The sequence below is a fragment of the Hippocampus zosterae genome, chromosome 21, assembly GCF_025434085.1.
Source record: "Hippocampus zosterae strain Florida chromosome 21, ASM2543408v3, whole genome shotgun sequence".
NCBI classification, from domain to species: Eukaryota; Metazoa; Chordata; class Actinopteri; order Syngnathiformes; family Syngnathidae; genus Hippocampus; species Hippocampus zosterae.
Genome location: NC_067471.1, coordinates 7,357,308 through 7,373,275, shown reverse-complemented (window position 1 = coordinate 7,373,275; position 15,968 = coordinate 7,357,308). Strand labels below are relative to the sequence as shown.

At 47.7% G+C, this 15,968-nt stretch overlaps 5 protein-coding genes across 12 annotated transcripts in view; 2 read left to right on the top strand and 3 right to left on the bottom strand.

Moving 5' to 3' along the window:
• Positions 1-5,903, bottom strand: part of celsr1a (cadherin EGF LAG seven-pass G-type receptor 1a) — a 34,670-nt gene extending 28,767 nt beyond the window's left edge. For all 6 annotated transcript variants that reach the window (XM_052055159.1, XM_052055161.1, XM_052055160.1 and 3 more), the window contains exon 1: positions 1,584-5,903. In XM_052055159.1, coding sequence (XP_051911119.1) covers positions 1,584-5,121 — 3,538 coding nt within the window. In that variant the 5' untranslated portion in view covers positions 5,122-5,903. The remainder of the gene's footprint in view (positions 1-1,583) is intronic.
• A 127-nt stretch (positions 5,904-6,030) lies between these two features.
• Positions 6,031-9,204, bottom strand: trmu (tRNA 5-methylaminomethyl-2-thiouridylate methyltransferase). Of its 2 annotated transcripts, XM_052055205.1 has the most exons (11): positions 8,981-9,202; positions 8,661-8,826; positions 8,476-8,582; positions 8,161-8,283; positions 7,906-8,078; positions 7,786-7,839; positions 7,606-7,672; positions 7,424-7,524; positions 7,156-7,300; positions 6,999-7,081; positions 6,031-6,928 (listed from the first exon to the last, which is right to left on the bottom strand). In XM_052055205.1, exons 1-11 carry the CDS (start codon positions 9,060-9,062, stop codon positions 6,794-6,796), a joined length of 1,236 nt encoding a protein of 411 aa, XP_051911165.1. In that variant the 5' UTR covers positions 9,063-9,202; the 3' UTR covers positions 6,031-6,793. The 2 variants fall into 2 exon arrangements, with proteins under 2 accessions (XP_051911165.1, XP_051911166.1); XM_052055206.1 differs by lacking the exon at positions 7,786-7,839 and having other exon boundaries at positions 8,981-9,204.
• Position 9,205: 1 nt separating this feature from the next.
• Positions 9,206-10,923, top strand: srr (serine racemase). 2 transcript variants are annotated; one of them, XM_052055210.1, is made up of 7 exons: positions 9,206-9,253; positions 9,447-9,624; positions 9,730-9,911; positions 9,984-10,114; positions 10,168-10,316; positions 10,380-10,469; positions 10,573-10,923. In XM_052055210.1, the coding sequence occupies exons 2-7, from the start codon at positions 9,447-9,449 to the stop codon at positions 10,812-10,814; spliced, it is 972 nt and encodes a 323-aa protein (XP_051911170.1). In that variant the 5' UTR covers positions 9,206-9,253; the 3' UTR covers positions 10,815-10,923. The 2 variants fall into 2 exon arrangements, with proteins under 2 accessions (XP_051911170.1, XP_051911169.1); XM_052055209.1 differs by having other exon boundaries at positions 9,219-9,267.
• tprkb (Tp53rk binding protein) lies at positions 10,854-11,905 on the bottom strand. Its single transcript, XM_052055214.1, has 4 exons — positions 11,661-11,905; positions 11,459-11,581; positions 11,204-11,380; positions 10,854-11,123 (listed from the first exon to the last, which is right to left on the bottom strand). The coding sequence occupies exons 1-4, from the start codon at positions 11,799-11,801 to the stop codon at positions 11,037-11,039; spliced, it is 528 nt and encodes a 175-aa protein (XP_051911174.1). The 5' UTR covers positions 11,802-11,905; the 3' UTR covers positions 10,854-11,036.
• A 192-nt stretch (positions 11,906-12,097) lies between these two features.
• alg10 (ALG10 alpha-1,2-mannosyltransferase) lies at positions 12,098-14,578 on the top strand. The gene is made up of 3 exons (XM_052055204.1): positions 12,098-12,451; positions 12,939-13,136; positions 13,222-14,578. Exons 1-3 carry the CDS (start codon positions 12,287-12,289, stop codon positions 14,281-14,283), a joined length of 1,425 nt encoding a protein of 474 aa, XP_051911164.1. The 5' UTR covers positions 12,098-12,286; the 3' UTR covers positions 14,284-14,578.
• The last annotated feature ends 1,390 nt before the right edge of the window (positions 14,579-15,968 follow it).

The window sequence follows — 15,968 nt, the reverse complement described above, 5'->3', positions numbered from 1 at the left end:
GGCAGACAGCGTCGAACCGACTCGCCAGGAAGCAAATTACAGCGGAAAGATCCTCGGCAGATTTCCAGAATCCAGAATCTTCCGATGTGAAATTGGACGAGCCGAGATAAGGACGTGAACAAAAAGAACAGACAGGCCGTAGCTATCGGGCTTCTCTTTTTTGACTCTATCTCCCGAGTACAGATGGGGCAGTGTTGTGGCTAGCTCAATGTGTTACGCGAGTGTATCTCAGGAGAGATAGCAGGGAATTCTGGGAGGGGAAAGGGGGGGGGGGTATTCCCAGGTACTGTGAGCGCAAACACAAAATCAGAATAGGTACATAGGAGAAAGTGATTGGAAATCGTATTCTCCAAATCATTCCTAGTCACCAAACCCTGCCTTCACCATCACTCCTTTACCCAGAGAGGCCTAAAAGCCATGGGTAATGACTAATGAACACCCCCCAGCACCCGCCCCCCCACACGCCCCTTTGGGACCATCATGAGGTCACTGTTGTCAGGGATACACCGAGGGCTGTCAGCTGTTATTGACAAACAGGAGGGCAGAGGCTTTGAATCAAGTTGGGGGGGTGGCTATAAGGTCTGGAACTATTGAGGTCAGCCACCCAATAGCCTCCCTCACCCCCCCCCCCCCCCCCCGTAGACCCTCTGTGGGTTGTCTTTAAGAGTAATAAAAAGGACAGTCCGTCTTTTGTTTGAGACAAAGACGGAGCGCTAGTCACTTAGCAAAACAACACCACGGCTCAAAGACCGTCAAAGACTTCCACCACCTGATGTGTGCATCAGACCGCCACTTTTATCTCTGCTCCAGAAGTTTTTTTGTTTTTTTTTACCAGGCGGAATCCCGAGCAAACGTGATCCCCAAGACGAAGAGCGCACGCTAGCACCGTTGGTTAAAAGAAGGTCATTTGTATTCCCACAGAATGTTTCCCCATGCTGGCATTGCTCAGGAAATAAATGACAAGAGTGGAGGAGATCTCGCTGGGGTTGGGCTGTTTGCCTACTTTAACGGAGAGCAAGAAGGAGGGTCGGAGGGGGGGGGGGCAAAGAAAGACAAAGGAAGTTGAGCAAGCAACTGTCAGGAGATGACTGGCCAGTTTATTCTATCGGGTATTAGATTGATCCCGGTCTGACTGCCTGATTAATGGCGCTTGCAACACTTGCTTGTGTGTGCTTGTCAACGCCGCGGCCCTCGCCTCGCCGGCTGAGGCGGACCTGTCCACATGTTTGCCTTTGTCTAATCTTTAACTCTTAAAAAGAACAAAGTCTGCTTCCCCAAGGCGAAAAACGACCGTTTCCACCCCCCAACCCCAAGGGTCAGAGCCGACGCTTGGACTACACGAAACTCTGACCGCAAAGACAAAAAGAGCTCGCCCTCCAACTAGCACGTTTTATTACCTCAACCATCGACCTTTACGCAACACGCTGAAGCAGCTGAACCGGCTCACGCAAAGAGCCTGCAGCAGACTTCCTCATCTTACCGCCATTACGACGACAACAAAAACTGTATCTGTATCGACTCGAGACCCTCGTCTAGAAAACATTTCAAACACTGACTATCACAAGATTCAAAAATCGTCTTACCGGTGACGGAGATGATCATGGGCGCCTCCAGCGGCCTGTTATTGTCCAGGGCCTTGTTGAGCCGCAGATGCCCCGTGTCCTCGTTGAGTAGGAGCAGACGGAGCTCGTTTCCAGATTCAAACGTGTACCGCAACTTATCCGACACGTCCGGGTCGTGAGCCGGTACTCTCCCGATTATTCCAGATGGAAAACTGTTGGACTTGTTGGTGATGTAGTTGTTGAAGATGATGTCAAAGTCGCTCAGTACCGGCAGGTTGTCGTTCATGTCCGTCAGGCGAACGTGGACGGTCGCCCGGCTGACGAGCGGCGCCGAGGTGGCCTGCACCACAATGACGTACTCCGTTTTGGTCTCATAATCGAGGTCGATGAGGGAAATGAGGTCGCCGTTGAAAATGTCCAACTCGAAGATCTCTGGAAAGTTCCCTTCAACTATTTGGTACATGATTTGAGCATTGGTGCCCTCGTCGGGGTCCATCGCCGTAATCCGGGCCACAACAGACCCGACGGGAATGTTTTCCGCCACGTCGATGAAAAGCTCATCCTTTTCGAACACCGGAGCGTTGTCATTTATGTCCTGAACGACCACATGGATGGGAACGGCCGCTTTTAAAGGCGGCACTCCCCTGTCCACAGCAAAGGCCTTGAGGTCGTAAACAGGAACGTTCTCCCGGTCTAGTTTGCGAGAAGTTCTAATAATCCCGGAATACTGCTCAATAAAGAAATCCCCATCTCCGTCATCGCCCCCCTGAAAGGTATAGCTCAGTCTCCCATTCGAGCCGGAATCTCGATCGGAAGCAGAAATCTGGAGGACGCTGGTGTAGATGGGCGCGTCTTCAAACACGCTCCCCTGGTAGACGTCTCGAAGGAACTGAGGAGCATTGTCGTTTGCGTCCAGGATGATGATCTCCACGTAGGTGGTGTCGGATTTCTGAGGGATTCCGTTGTCTTTGGCGATGATGGCCAAGGTGAAGGAAGCCTGGTCCTCGTAGTCAATCTCCATTTGGGTCGTGATGGCGCCGCTATCTGGGTCGATTTTAAACTGAGGGACGCTGTCCTCCATAATGTAAGTGATGCGAGAGTTTTCTCCCGTGTCTTCATCCGTGGCGCTAATGGTCACCACGGTGGATCCCACCGGTTGCTCCTCGCTGAGCATCACCTGGTAGTTGGCGCTTTGGAAGACGGGCCGATGCGTGTTGGCGTCCGTCACGTTGATAAACACCTGCGCGGAGTCCGATCGGGTTCCGTCGCTGGCCGTGACCGTCAAGACGTACTGGCGCTCCTGTTTGTAGTCTAGGGGGAGGGCAAGAGTGACGAGCCCGCCGCCGCTCTGGCTCGTGATGGCGAAGCGGTTTCTGGTGTTGCCGCTGGAGATCTGGTAGGTCACCACACTGTTGACATCCCGATCGACGGCGGTCACCGTCAGCACGCTCGTTCCCACGACGGCGTCCTCGTTGATCTTCAGCGAGTAGACCTTCTCCGTGAAAGTGGGCACGTTGTCATTAACGTCGAGTACCATGATGGTGACGCTGGCCGACGACGACATGACGGGAATGCCGTGATCCCTCGCCTCCACGCCGAAGCTGTAGAAATCCGTGGTCTCCCGGTCCAGTTCTTCACTGACTGTAATCCACCCGGTGCTGTTGTTAATGGCGAACGGAAAACCGGGAACGGTGTTGGTCAGCCGATAATCCAGACGGGCGTTCTCCCCCGAATCGCCATCGACGGCTTGAATGTGAATGACGGAGTAGCCGACGGCAACGCTTTCCAAAACGGTTGCCTGGAAAGGTGTACTGACAAACATGGGAGCATTGTCGTTCACGTCCACCACTTGCACCACCACCATCCCAGTGCCGTTAATCAGCGGGGGTCTGCCGCCGTCCTGTGCCTTAATCCTCAGATTATACTCCCGAACCACTTCATAGTCCAGAGGATTGATCACATCGACCACGCCGGTAGGGGAATGAATGTAGAACTGACCTTTGACGTTGCCGCTGATGATGCTGTAATGAACTTTAGCATTGTTGCCCTCGTCTTTGTCCGTCGCCTCCACTTGAATGACTTTGGTGTTAATGGCCACGTTCTCTGGAACCTGCACGACGTACCTCTTCTCGCTGAATTGAGGGTAGTTGTCATTCTCGTCCTCGACAGTGATGTGGACGGTGGCGGTGGCCCGGCGGGGACCCGGCTCTTTGCCCTGGTCATCCGCCTCCACTATCAGCTGGTACCGGGACCTGGTCTCCCTGTCGGGGCGCTCTCGGATTCTCACCAGGCCGTTCCGAGTGTCGATCTCAAACACGGAGTTGACGCCATCGCCGTTGACAATTTTATAGATCATGTTCGCGTTGGCTGGGGCATCTTCATCGTTGGCCCGAATGGTCATGACTTCAAACCCCACTTCGACATTCTCCCGGATACTAACTCTGTATTCCGTCTGCTCAAACACGGGGCTGTGATCGTTGGTGTCGCTCACAGTGACAGTCAGGTAAGAGGTGGCGTATCTTCTCGGTGTGCCGTTATCGGTAACGGTCACCTTGAAGACGTGAGTGTCTTTGACTTCTCTGTCCAATGCCTGAACGGTCGTGATGCCGCCAGTCTGAGAGTCGATTGTGAAATAGTCATTGGACCTGCTGTCAAACAAAGCTTCCATGGCGTACTCCAGTCTCCCTGCTTCGCCATCATCCGGGTCGCTGGCTTTGAGGCTGATGACTTGTGTCCCAGCCGGCTCATTTTCAGGCACGGACACTTGGTAGTTGAGGAGCTGGAACTGCGGCGACGCGTTCACCTGTCGCTTCCCTCTTCGCGGAGACTCGCCAGTGTTTATAGCAAGGGATTCCGATACAGATCCATCTCCAGGCACTTTTCCAAACCGCAACGTGAACTGCAGGTTTAGCCGGCTGCCTTCAGAGGTGCACAGGGGACATTCTAAATCCACTTCGGGCCGGGATCTAACGTTCTTGGAACACAAGTCATCAGCTAGAAACAAAGCTTCGTGTCTAAACAATGCAGCAAAATGTTGTCCTACGCATAGTGTGTCCAAAAAGTTGGCACTCCTTGTTAAAGGGGGCAAAAGTTCTGCAACATTGAACAGCAAATCACCTGCAAGGAGGCAGGAAGTTTCCTCCAGATTTAAATTGCGCTTCACGTGGATGTCGGGCGTACTGTGAAACAACGTCTTTCTCCTGTATTTGATGAAGCAGTCCTGTCCGTGGACAAACACGTTCAAACGCGTTAAGATCTCATCATCAGAATTCAACGAGGTGCTTCTGACGTGCACGGGCGCGGGGTTCCGTCGCGTGCGCGCACACTCCACAGTTCGGGACAGTTCAATAACTCCGCTCTGCTTCCCGACTCGGAAAAGACTCCGTGTGGGTTCGGGAGATAAATCCCTGTCAAGTTTGTGCGTCCAGCCCGGTCCGACGGACAGGTTCGCCAAGACGGTCCCCGGTTGCAAAGACTCCGTGAGGTGAAGCTCCAAGCACGCCGCGGAGGGCGCGTTGAACAGGACGCAAACCCAAATCCACGCGCTCCACTGCACCATGCTTGGCAATGTAACAAATCCCAGTGAACTACGATCAAACTCATCCGAGGCAGCTTTCCCACTCCCGGCGTCGCGTTCGACTTTTAGCCTTCATGTTGAAAGTTTTTTTAACGTGGAAAAAGTCCCAGCGTATCCATGGTGTCAGTCGGATCCACGGAGCGCACTCCGGTGCAGCGTTGTTTCAAATGAGAAATGAGCACAAAATGGCTCCGCTGCTGGCCTCCTCCACACCCTCCTCCTCCTTGAGGAGGTAATTAGCATAAACCTGCTGGGCTCCCTACCGGGATGCTTATAGAGGGGGTTGGGGGGGGTCCTTCTTCTTCTCATGGAGATTTAGGAAGTGGCCCTGAACGGGTAACCAATGCGCACAAATGTATTTTCATGACAATAAGGTGAGGCCGCCTTTCAATTCCTAATGCACATTTAAAAGATCCTTGCTGCCTTTGTAACTTTACAGAAGCATCTAAACAAGTTATCCAAAGTGCACGGAGAAGAAAAGTCCACTTGAAAATAATTGCCAAGCAGTTGTGTGCTCTTTGACATTACTTACCGTGTGAATAAGCCAATTTATGTATCAGAGTACATATTTTTCAATTCATTTAGTTGATGTTGTCGTTCAGAAACTTAAATGTACCATCCGGTGAAGCACAAAGTGAAATATGACCGAGACAACGCGTACTTACCATGTACAGTATTTGATTCCATCAGATAAAATATGAAATATGCACGAGAGCGTGCAGCAGTTGATTGAAACTTGGTTAACTCGTGTTACAGCGCCCCGTTGTGGACAAATTCGGCACAACAACGCAAACACGCAACATTATTTGTTTTTAATAGCGGGCTGCATTACCTAACAAAAAGACAACGAAATCAGCAAAATATCAAATCTTCACCTTCCTAAATTGGTGGTTTATGTCACTTTTTTTTCTTTACGAAAAACCGAACAAAATGATTAAGGCAAGCTGACACCTTTTGTCAAAAAATGACAAGCCAATATTTTAGCAAGGTAATGAAATAAAATTTACATTTGTGAGTTTTGGGCTTTTCATATTTAGTTTCTTATGTACATAATATGGATAAATGAAGAGGTTTTATGGTTTAATGAATGCCACACACAAAAAAAATCCTTATCATGTAACTATGCGCGTTTGTTAGAACATTTTTCACAGTACAACATTCACGTACCACATTATTTCCATGCTTCTGCAGTTGGTGTCGATGAGAGATTTATCTCAAATCCTTCATTTTGGTGCATCTAATCTTGGTTCACACCCCTTTCTATAACTACCTTTGATCTTCTCACGAGGAAATATATCTCTAGCCATCATCATCAATTTCAACTCATAACCTGAAAGCATCCTGAAAGAATGTGATGAATTTGCGTTCTAATGTGAAAAGGGTTTTGAACAATTTACTTGACATAATTACATGGTACTGTGTTGTTTTTTTTTTAAGTGTGGCAGCAGAAGGAGAGTATGTATCTATGTCATCCTACAATACATGGTGCGAAGGCACAAATACTCATAGAACATTACTGCCTGGAGACAACAGGAGTAACCAGACAATAAATATTAAAATATCGTAAATGTATTAACCTAATAGGGAGGGACGTATGAGTTATCATACCACAGTGTTGGATAACTTGAGGTTTTTTTTGTTTTGTTTTTTAATCTCATCTGACCGGTTCTGGCGTCTGTTCTTTGAGCTGAGAAGTTTCCCCGACTCCGCTGGATGGTGAAGTCATGGGCCCCAGCTGGATGATCTTACCGCTTCCCAGGCACTCGTCACCTTTGTAGAGTACTGCGAACTGAGAGAGGGTATTTCGAAAGTATATGAAGAGAGTTGAAAAGTTTTAATTTTTTTTTTAATTGTTTTACCTGTCCAGGTGTCAAAGCTCTTAGCGGCTGTGCCAGTGAGATCCATACAGAGCCGTCCATGTTGAGAGTCACCGTGCAGGGAGCTAGAAAGCATTCAAAACAGAAAGTTGAAGAAGACCGCATTGAAATTCTTTGTCAAAGTATTAAATGTACACACTTAGTGGCATCTGGTGGATGAAGCGGAAGTGGCACTCCATCATCTGGGTGCGGGCCAGTTGGGTCGGCGGTTCCTCTGCGATCCAGTGGAAGCGATCCGTCCGCAGGGTGTCACGGAAAAGAGATGGGTGATTGGTCGACGGCGCCTAACCCCAAAGACATTTCAATTTGATTAGAAATTCGTCATTGCTGGCGCTCCTCGTAGGTAGATGAGATTTCACGTTGTACGGCACTCAGAGAGTTAAGGTCGTTCAAAGCAGAAATCTTACCACCATCACATCGCCCGTATTGATATCCTTGTCCACCACAAACCAAGCATCCCTCTGTCCCCCGATCCGCGCCCTCTGGCCCAGCGTGAAAGTGAACCAGCCTTGGTGGAGAGGTAAAAGGATGAGCCATTAAATTGGGGGTGCTGTGAATTCAAACTCCCTGCCCACATTTGGAAACATACCTTTATGTGTGCCCATGACAGTGCCATCCTCAATGGATACAAAGTTGCCAGGTCTTGGTTCAAGGTACTGGAGGACATTAAAAGGAAAATAAATTATCATCCCAGCCACACTTACCATGAAAACAGAAATGGTCCGCACTCTTTGTCAGCCCGTATCAATTTCAACATAATCCAATTTACCTCCAGAATAAAGTTTTCAAAGTTCCTCTCACCAATGAAACAGATGCCCATGCTCTGAAATAACAAATTGGTATTAAACACAAACCTGGTTCAGGCATACATGTTCTTATTTTGAGGCACCTCTTTCTTCTTCAGTACATGGTGAAAGCCCGCTTCAGCCGCCATCTTTTTCACAAAATCCTTGGTGAGGCCAGCGAGAGGGAAAATGGTCTGCCGCAGGGCATCCTGGGAGATCTGGCTGAGGAAGAAGGTCTGGTCTTTGACGAGGTCGGCCCCCTTGTGCAATCTCACCGCTGGATAAGTGGGGAGAGAAATGTCAGTGAGACAGATGAGGAGAAATTTGGTGTAAAATCGCAGCGTGAAGACAACACATACGGTTTCGAACTTCAAATCGATTTCTAAAGAGCACAAGGGGCCCAGTTTTGGGGGTCTGCTGGAAAACCTCTTCCTCTTCCTGGGAGGTCCTCGCGTAGTGGCCGGTTGCCAATGCATCAGCACCTGCATCCATGTCAATGAGCAGCAAGAAGATTCAAACAATTTATTTGGACCGGTTTGTTTCTTTTTATAAAAAAAAAAAAGATTTTGGAATCGACAAGTTAAAAATAATAAGTGAATGGGGCGAAAGCAAATGTGGCCCCTGTGCCCAAAAATTTACAGTAACTCACTCCCCTGTTGTAGACAACAACATACCTAGCGTTATAATTGCGTACTTGTGGAAATGGTTGAATTTGATATGCTTATTGCAGAGTATATCTGGGTTGGGTGTCCTTCCTTTCTCGTATTCCTTTAACAGATTACTGAAAAGGTACACAGGACCATAATTAGTGGGGAGAGAAAAAAGAGTTTATTAAAAGTATGAGGACATTTTTAAATACCTGAAAACCTCGTGCCAGTATTCCTTAACATATGACACTTGATGGAAGGGGATGTCCAGCATCTGGCACACTTTGTAGGCATCCTCACAGTCCTTCTCTGTGGCACACACGCCATTTTCATCCAGGGAGTCCCAGTTCTTCATGAAAACTCCAGTCACATTATAGCCTGAAAATAGCCACCCTCAGTATTTAGTATTAAAATGATTCAAATGAAATTAGGATTACTAGGTTTGCGAACTTGGGTGTTGGGTGTCTCAATGGTAGTGGTGTACCTAATGAAGTGACCTGTCATTGTACATGTCAATGAAACTTCGACCAACCTCTTCTCTTCAGTAACAAGGCCGCGACGGAGCTGTCGACGCCGCCCGACATGGCGCACACGACGTGGCGTATAACACCCATCTTAATCGCTAAATTCCCTTCACGGACCTATTAGAAAGAAAAAGAAATTGTCTTAATCTTACATATTCGTTCGTGACATGACATGATTATAGTCCGTTACGGATGAACGGTCCGACTTCAAACGAGGGTGCGGAACATTTCTTTCGGAGGGGGAATCAAATATTGTAACACCGCCACGGAGCTGCACGTACGTGAGTCTTTACGCGTAAGGGGACCTCAATTTTAAGAATTTTGACACACTTGCGGTTTTAATTTAGGTTTTAATGTTCACGACGATTTCTCAACAGTTTAAAAGATATTTTTTCCGTGTTAAATTGGCGATAGTGGTATGATTTTTGAACGTTTTATAGCTAATAAAATATGTATTTCTATAGTTTTGAATAGATGGATGAGGTGACTGCAGACAGTGTCACCCTGGATCTTCTACTAGAAGCCAGGGAGACAGTGCGGAGAAGCCCATTGGGTGTCATCAACACCCCCATGATCCCCTGGAGCCAGACCACCCTGCCTGTCAACAAGGCCCATAGTATCCATATTAAACTGGAGAACATGCAGAGAACAGGTGAGAAATTGCTTTCTATTTAGATCTTATGGACTTGAGTGGAAACCCCCTCGCCCAAAGAATATAATGAGATGACTATATTTCAACCGACATTTTGAATTACAGGGTCCTTTAAAATAAGAGGTGTGGCCAATCAGTTTGCAAGGAGGCCGAAGGACGGCAATTTTGTCACCATGTCTGCAGGGAATTATGGGAAGGCGTTTGCATATGCGTCAAAACACTACGGTTCTAAAGGCAAAGTGGTGATGCCCGAAACTGCCCCCATGTCCAGATCCGTCCTCATACAGGTGAGAGGTCATGCACACGCATGCAAAATTCAGTAGTTTACTCACTCTTGGGGGTTTTTTTGCTCTCTTTAGAGTTTTGGTGTGGACGTGGAGAGAGTTCCTACTCCCTGTCTGATGGCTGTGGTGAAGCAGTGTGTTCAGGATGACGACATGACTTTCCTGCACTCCTACGATGACCTGGATCTTATAGCAGGACATGCCAGGTACTCTCAAAATAAACCACATACAAGGGAATAAAGCTTAACTGTGTGTGAAGTTTGGGTCTGGAGGTCCTGGAGGTGGTGCCTGAACCGGATGTGGTGGTGGTATGCTGCGGAGGCGGCGGACTGCTGGCGGGAGTGGCTGCTGCACTCAAGCTGTCAGGATGTGACAAGACCAGAATCTACGGTGTGGAACCAGAAGGGGGTAAGAAGTGTCGTCCAATTTTTAAAACGAGCCATGTCACTGATGGAAATGCTTGACTTTTAGCCTGCACCATGTATAAGAGCTTCATAGAGAGGAAGCCAGTGGGCATGGACACGAGCAGCATCGCATCAGGACTCGCGCCACCATTTGCAGGTCGTATCTTGCTCAAAGTATCGTCATACCTAAACTGAAATGATGATATTCATGAAAATTAAGACTTACGGGGCATAATTTTTCTTCACGTGACCATCATCAGGCACGCTGCCCTACGAGCTGTGCCAGCGCTACGTGGAGGAAATCGTCCTGGTGAGCGACGACGCCATCAAGTCGGCCGTGTCGACCCTGTACCGAGCGGGTCTGGTGGTGGAGCCGTCCGGTTCGGCCGCCTTTGCCGCCATCGCTGCCGGCAAGATACCCCAACTGGAGGGGAGGAATGTCGTCTGCATCCTCAGCGGGGGGAACATCGGCAAGGACGAGCTTGCGCACTTCCCAGATTGACAGATGTGAAATTCACCCGATAATAGAAGAAAAATCACAGACGTTTTTGTAATTTATTATGTCTTTCTTCAAGCACACTTTTTAAAACCAATAAAGCAACTTAAATCTGTCACTGGCATTTTTGTTTGCATTGAGACAAGAAAGAAATTGTATTCAGGACAAGAGGAAACTCATTAGCCACATCCTATTTTAAGGAAATTAAATGGAAAGACTGGGGACTGATTACATTACATCCTTAGTGGCCATTCTGCATACGACCGCATCCAAAAGAGTGCCACACTGTTCCTCCCGAGGACCGACCTTGTACAGCTGAAAGACAAGCGAAATGGAAAGATAATACAGTATGGGTTAAATCCATTGTAACTAATGTGTCCATTATTGGTCAGCACCTTTTTTATCTTTTCAAGGTCTGATATGGACGACAAGTCATCCACTGGAATCTGGACTCCATCCACTTTGGTCAAAATTTCACTAATGAGGTGGGATTCTTCTTTGTTGTGGACCAAGACCACCAGGACTGAATTGTCACCATCCGAGATCCCAAATTTATTGAAGGCTTCTGAGATCTGTGTCAAGAAAGTATTTGCTCGGGTCAAAATTTGCACGCCCCCCCACACACATTTAGAGAGGCAAACTTAAATTACTTTATTAGTAGGTGACAGGTTGAAGATGATCTCTGAAAATAAGCCTCTTGTCTTCATTTGATTCAGTTTCTGTAAGTGCAGCGCTTTATTGGCGGCCACCAACACTTGGAAAGGACTCACCAGCTAAAACAAAAGAGGATTTTCAATTTTAAAACTTAATGACACACACATTTCCGCCAAATTCCCCAAACTAGAAACTCACCATATTAGCCTTGATCAGGGCACCTTTTATTTTCCCCTCTACAGCGTTTTGCCGTAGCTCGGCGGCATTTCGGACCTCTTGAAAAAGAATTTGCGTCACCGTGAGGTCGGGAAAAAGTTCCAACGTCTGAGATAAATGCATTTTTAAACCATTAATGGGAACATGACAGGAGAAAAAACGACGTCGCACATGAGAGAAAGCTGTGAGCGGGGGACCAAAAACACTGCAACACCGGAAGGACGAACTTCGGAAGCGCTACTATACAAATGTTTTTTGGTTCTTAATGTAGAATTTTTATTTGATACACAAGTCTAATATATTACTTTAAATTCCGTATATTTTATCGTGCTTGGTTATTTGTCTTTATTAAACTGACGGCGAGTGCAACAAACCTCTATGAGTGAACTTGTACATGTTGCCACATCGACCTTATTTTCATAGAGGACCTCCCGCGTTCAACAATAGCGCTTCAGTTTTGCATCTGCAACCTAAACAATAGGCTTCCCATCGCTTATTTTTACGTTCTTACCAATTGCGCATATTTTAGTAATGCGGGTCGAACGACAGGTTAGTGGCTTTAACAGTTAGTTTCCAGTAGAACATCCATTTTAAATCGCGTGCAGAAAATGGATAAATTTGAAGGCTACATCTTCACCGCGCTGTGCAGCACCAACTTTCTGGTGTCATGCCTGCTCTTCTCCAAAGTCACCCGTGAGCAACGAGAGCCCTACATGGACGAGATTTTCCATGTGCCCCAAGCTCAAAAATACTGCGAGGGGAAATTCAACCAGGTAAATGAATCCTCATCAACGGTGTAGTAACTAGCGGATTAGCTGATGGCGCTAATCCGGAGACAATTAGACGGTTTGAATTTAGTCCCTTAATTCGATGGAAAAAAAAATATTCAATTTTTAATCATTACAAAAGTGTCCACTTGATGATGTTGTCGTCATTGCATTATTTGAGTTCGCAGTCTCAGGCACATTTAACCATAAAAACTCAACATTTGTACACTGTAGATTTCTAATAATGCAATTATTTTTTTGTGTTTATAAATGACCTTGACATTCCGCTTCACACTGCAAAAAAAAAAAAGTGAACGTAATTATCTATTATAATTGTATAACATACAGTACACCTACAGAATTATGGACTTATTTCTCGTGTTACATCTAAGTTACTAACAATAACCAGTGATAAAATCTCACAACAAGTTCCCCATCTTAACTTCCCTTGAAAATCTAAATCCCAACTGTATATATATATTTTTTTGTGCAGTGGGACCCGATGATCACCACCCTGCCGGGCCTCTACCTGGTCTCCGTGGGCATCATCAAGCCCGTGGTGCGATTGGCCGACATGAACGGCGAGGTGGTGTGTTCCACGGCCATGCTGCGCTTCATCAACCTCCTCTTCAACTGCGGCAACCTCTACCTGCTCTACCGGCTCATTTGCAGGCTGCATCCGAAAGAGAAAGTGAGCCTCGAGTCACATGACTTGGCCCAAGTCAGACTGCGTTCAGGACTTTTGGAATCCTAACATTTTGTCTGTTGTCTTCCAGACACGAACGGCCGCTCGGCGGATCCTCTCGGCGCTGTCGCTCTCCACCTTTCCCGTGCTCTACTTTTTCAACTTCCTCTACTACACGGACGCCGGCTCCACTTTCTTCATCCTCTTCACGTACCTCATGACGCTGCACAGATGCCACAAGGCCTCGGCGCTGCTCGCCACCTGCGCCGTCCTCTTCCGGCAGACCAACATCATGTGGGTGGCCTTCTGCGCCGGCACCATCGTGGCCGGCCACATGGACGACGCTTGGAAGGCGGCGCATTCCAAAAAGTCCGACGACAGGTCTGCGGCGTTTCAGGTCCCGCTTTCCCGAAGCGGCGCCAAACGAGTCGTGCTTTTCGGTGTGAACTTTTTCACTTCCGTTGGACACGTGAAAGCGGTGCTGCTGGTGGCGTGGCCCTACGCTTTGGTGGCCGCCGGGTTCCTGGCCTTCGTGTGGCTGAACGGCGGCGTGGTGGTGGGCGACCGTGCCAACCACGAAGCCTGCCTCAACTTCCCGCAGCTCTTCTACTTCCTCTCCTTCTCCCTCTTCTTCTCGCTGCCCGTCTCGCTGTGTCACCACCGCGTGCGGCGCTTCTTGCAAGCCATGAAGAAGCAGCCCGTCCTCTTCCTCGTGGCCACGGTCGCCTCCGTTCTCCTGGTGTGGAAGTTCACCGCCGTCCACAAATATTTGCTGGCGGACAACCGCCACTTCACCTTCTACGTGTGGAAGAGGTTCTTCCAAAGGCATGAGGTGCTGCGCTTCCTCCTGATCCCCGGGTACATTTTCGCCGGATGGCACTTCCTGGACTCGCTCAAGTCGCGCTCCATCTTCTGGAGCTTGGCGTTCCTGGCGTGCGTCGTGGCCGCCACCGTCCCGCAGAAGCTCCTGGAGTTTCGCTACTTCATCGTCCCGTACCTGATGTACCGCTTGCACATGCCGTTGCCGTCCCTGCCCAGACTGGCGCTGGAGTTTGCGCTGTACACGGCCGTCAACGCCGTCACCATTTACGTCTTCGTCGCCAAGACGTTCCAATGGCCGGACAGCGCCGCTGCACAGAGGTTCATGTGGTGAATTCGGGGGAGATTGTGAGGAAGCTCAAAAGGTAATTCTGTAATCTTGAATGCCATACTGCATTGTATGTAAGGGCAGTACAAGCAGACTGTGGTGAGATTTTTTTTTCTACAAAAAAAGTCACTTTTTTCCACCCTTGTGTTGGTTTTTGAATTTGTTTCCCTGTATGTCAATAAATTTTGTGCAAATTCAGTGTTAAAGGTTTTTGATCTTCAAACTCTTTCTACCGACATTTTTTTTCTGTCCAACTAAATGCTTCCTTATGATTGTTGTCATGAATAAATAAAAACGAATACATTTTACAACTGTTTGTTTACTTCGCTTTGATTTACATTTACATTTCATCTATAATAGTATTTCATAAATAAAACAGTGAGTACCAGAATGAGCCACAAGGCGGTGCTGTGGTGCAGACAACGGTCAATGGAAATGTGTTGACTTTCCATTGTTGTGGTAATATTCTTTTATGTCATATCTAAAGTCATCTATTGCAGCTGGTGTGAAATGCCCTATACAAATAAAATCGTATGATATATTCGTCACTGATAGTTTAGTAGCACACTTGCCTGACTTCCGTGCGGGTTGCTGCTCAGCGACGGTGCGGATGGTCGTCCGGACATCAGCTGGGATCGGCTCCAGCACCCCCCATGCGACCCTGGACAGGACAAGCGCCGTCGAAAATGACATGACACGTACAGTACAAGTAGGAACATTGCTTCCTTTAACACATTCACGAATAAAGCACGCAGGGAACCATTTAAGGACATTCTATAGTAGCTCATATAGGTCCCCCAACACACCACTTACGTGTCATCTTCCAGCCGTGATAAGAAAACAATTGCAGCATACAAGAAACTGTTCTATTTATGAAAGAAGCGTGGGAGTACAGCGGGTGGAGAAGCTATTTTTTTTTCCCCCTTAATGGCACAGTAATTATAAAATCTGCCTACGGCCATTTCAGTCACACCGCCTGTCGGGAGAAAAAAAAAAACCTTGGAAAAGGGTGTGGAATAATACACACACACAAAAACCTACAGTCGTGATTCTTAAAATTAAAAATCTAGCAGGGTTTTCCTTTGTCTCATTTTTGTTCAAATTCCTGGGCACATATTCAAACGAACTCCCAACTTTAGCAGCATCTTGGCGGCGCGTTGCTCGGCGACAGGCCATGTCAGGAAGTGACAAAGCGCACATAATTGCGCCCCTGCTTGACAGACAAGAGTGCAGTGTTCATTAGACTCAGTCAAGACATCACATCTTAAAATACATTTTTTTTTTTTTAAAGTCGTGACATGACCTTTTGTCTACACTAATCACCAGATAATCATTCCAGTCAAGAGTTTAAACAATTAAGGAGCCAAAGCATCAGACTTTGGACAGCAAATGTGTTCATTTTCAGAAATCTCTGGCTTCTTTTCGTTTGCACTTAATGAGCAGTCCTATTCCTCCGTGGTCTTTGTGCTTGTCGCGCCTGAAAAAACACCCCCCCCCCCCTTTTTTTGCGTCAGATGTTTGATTGACAGCGATATTAGCACCTTTCCCTGCGCTGTGCATCCCCCCACCCCCCCTACGCTCCTCCATCAATCCAGCCATCTCCTCCCCTGGCCTCAAGGGATGCTGGGAAAATGGAGCTATTTATGGCAACCCGAGGCACTCGAGTTTGGTGTAAATACACGTTTGTGTGT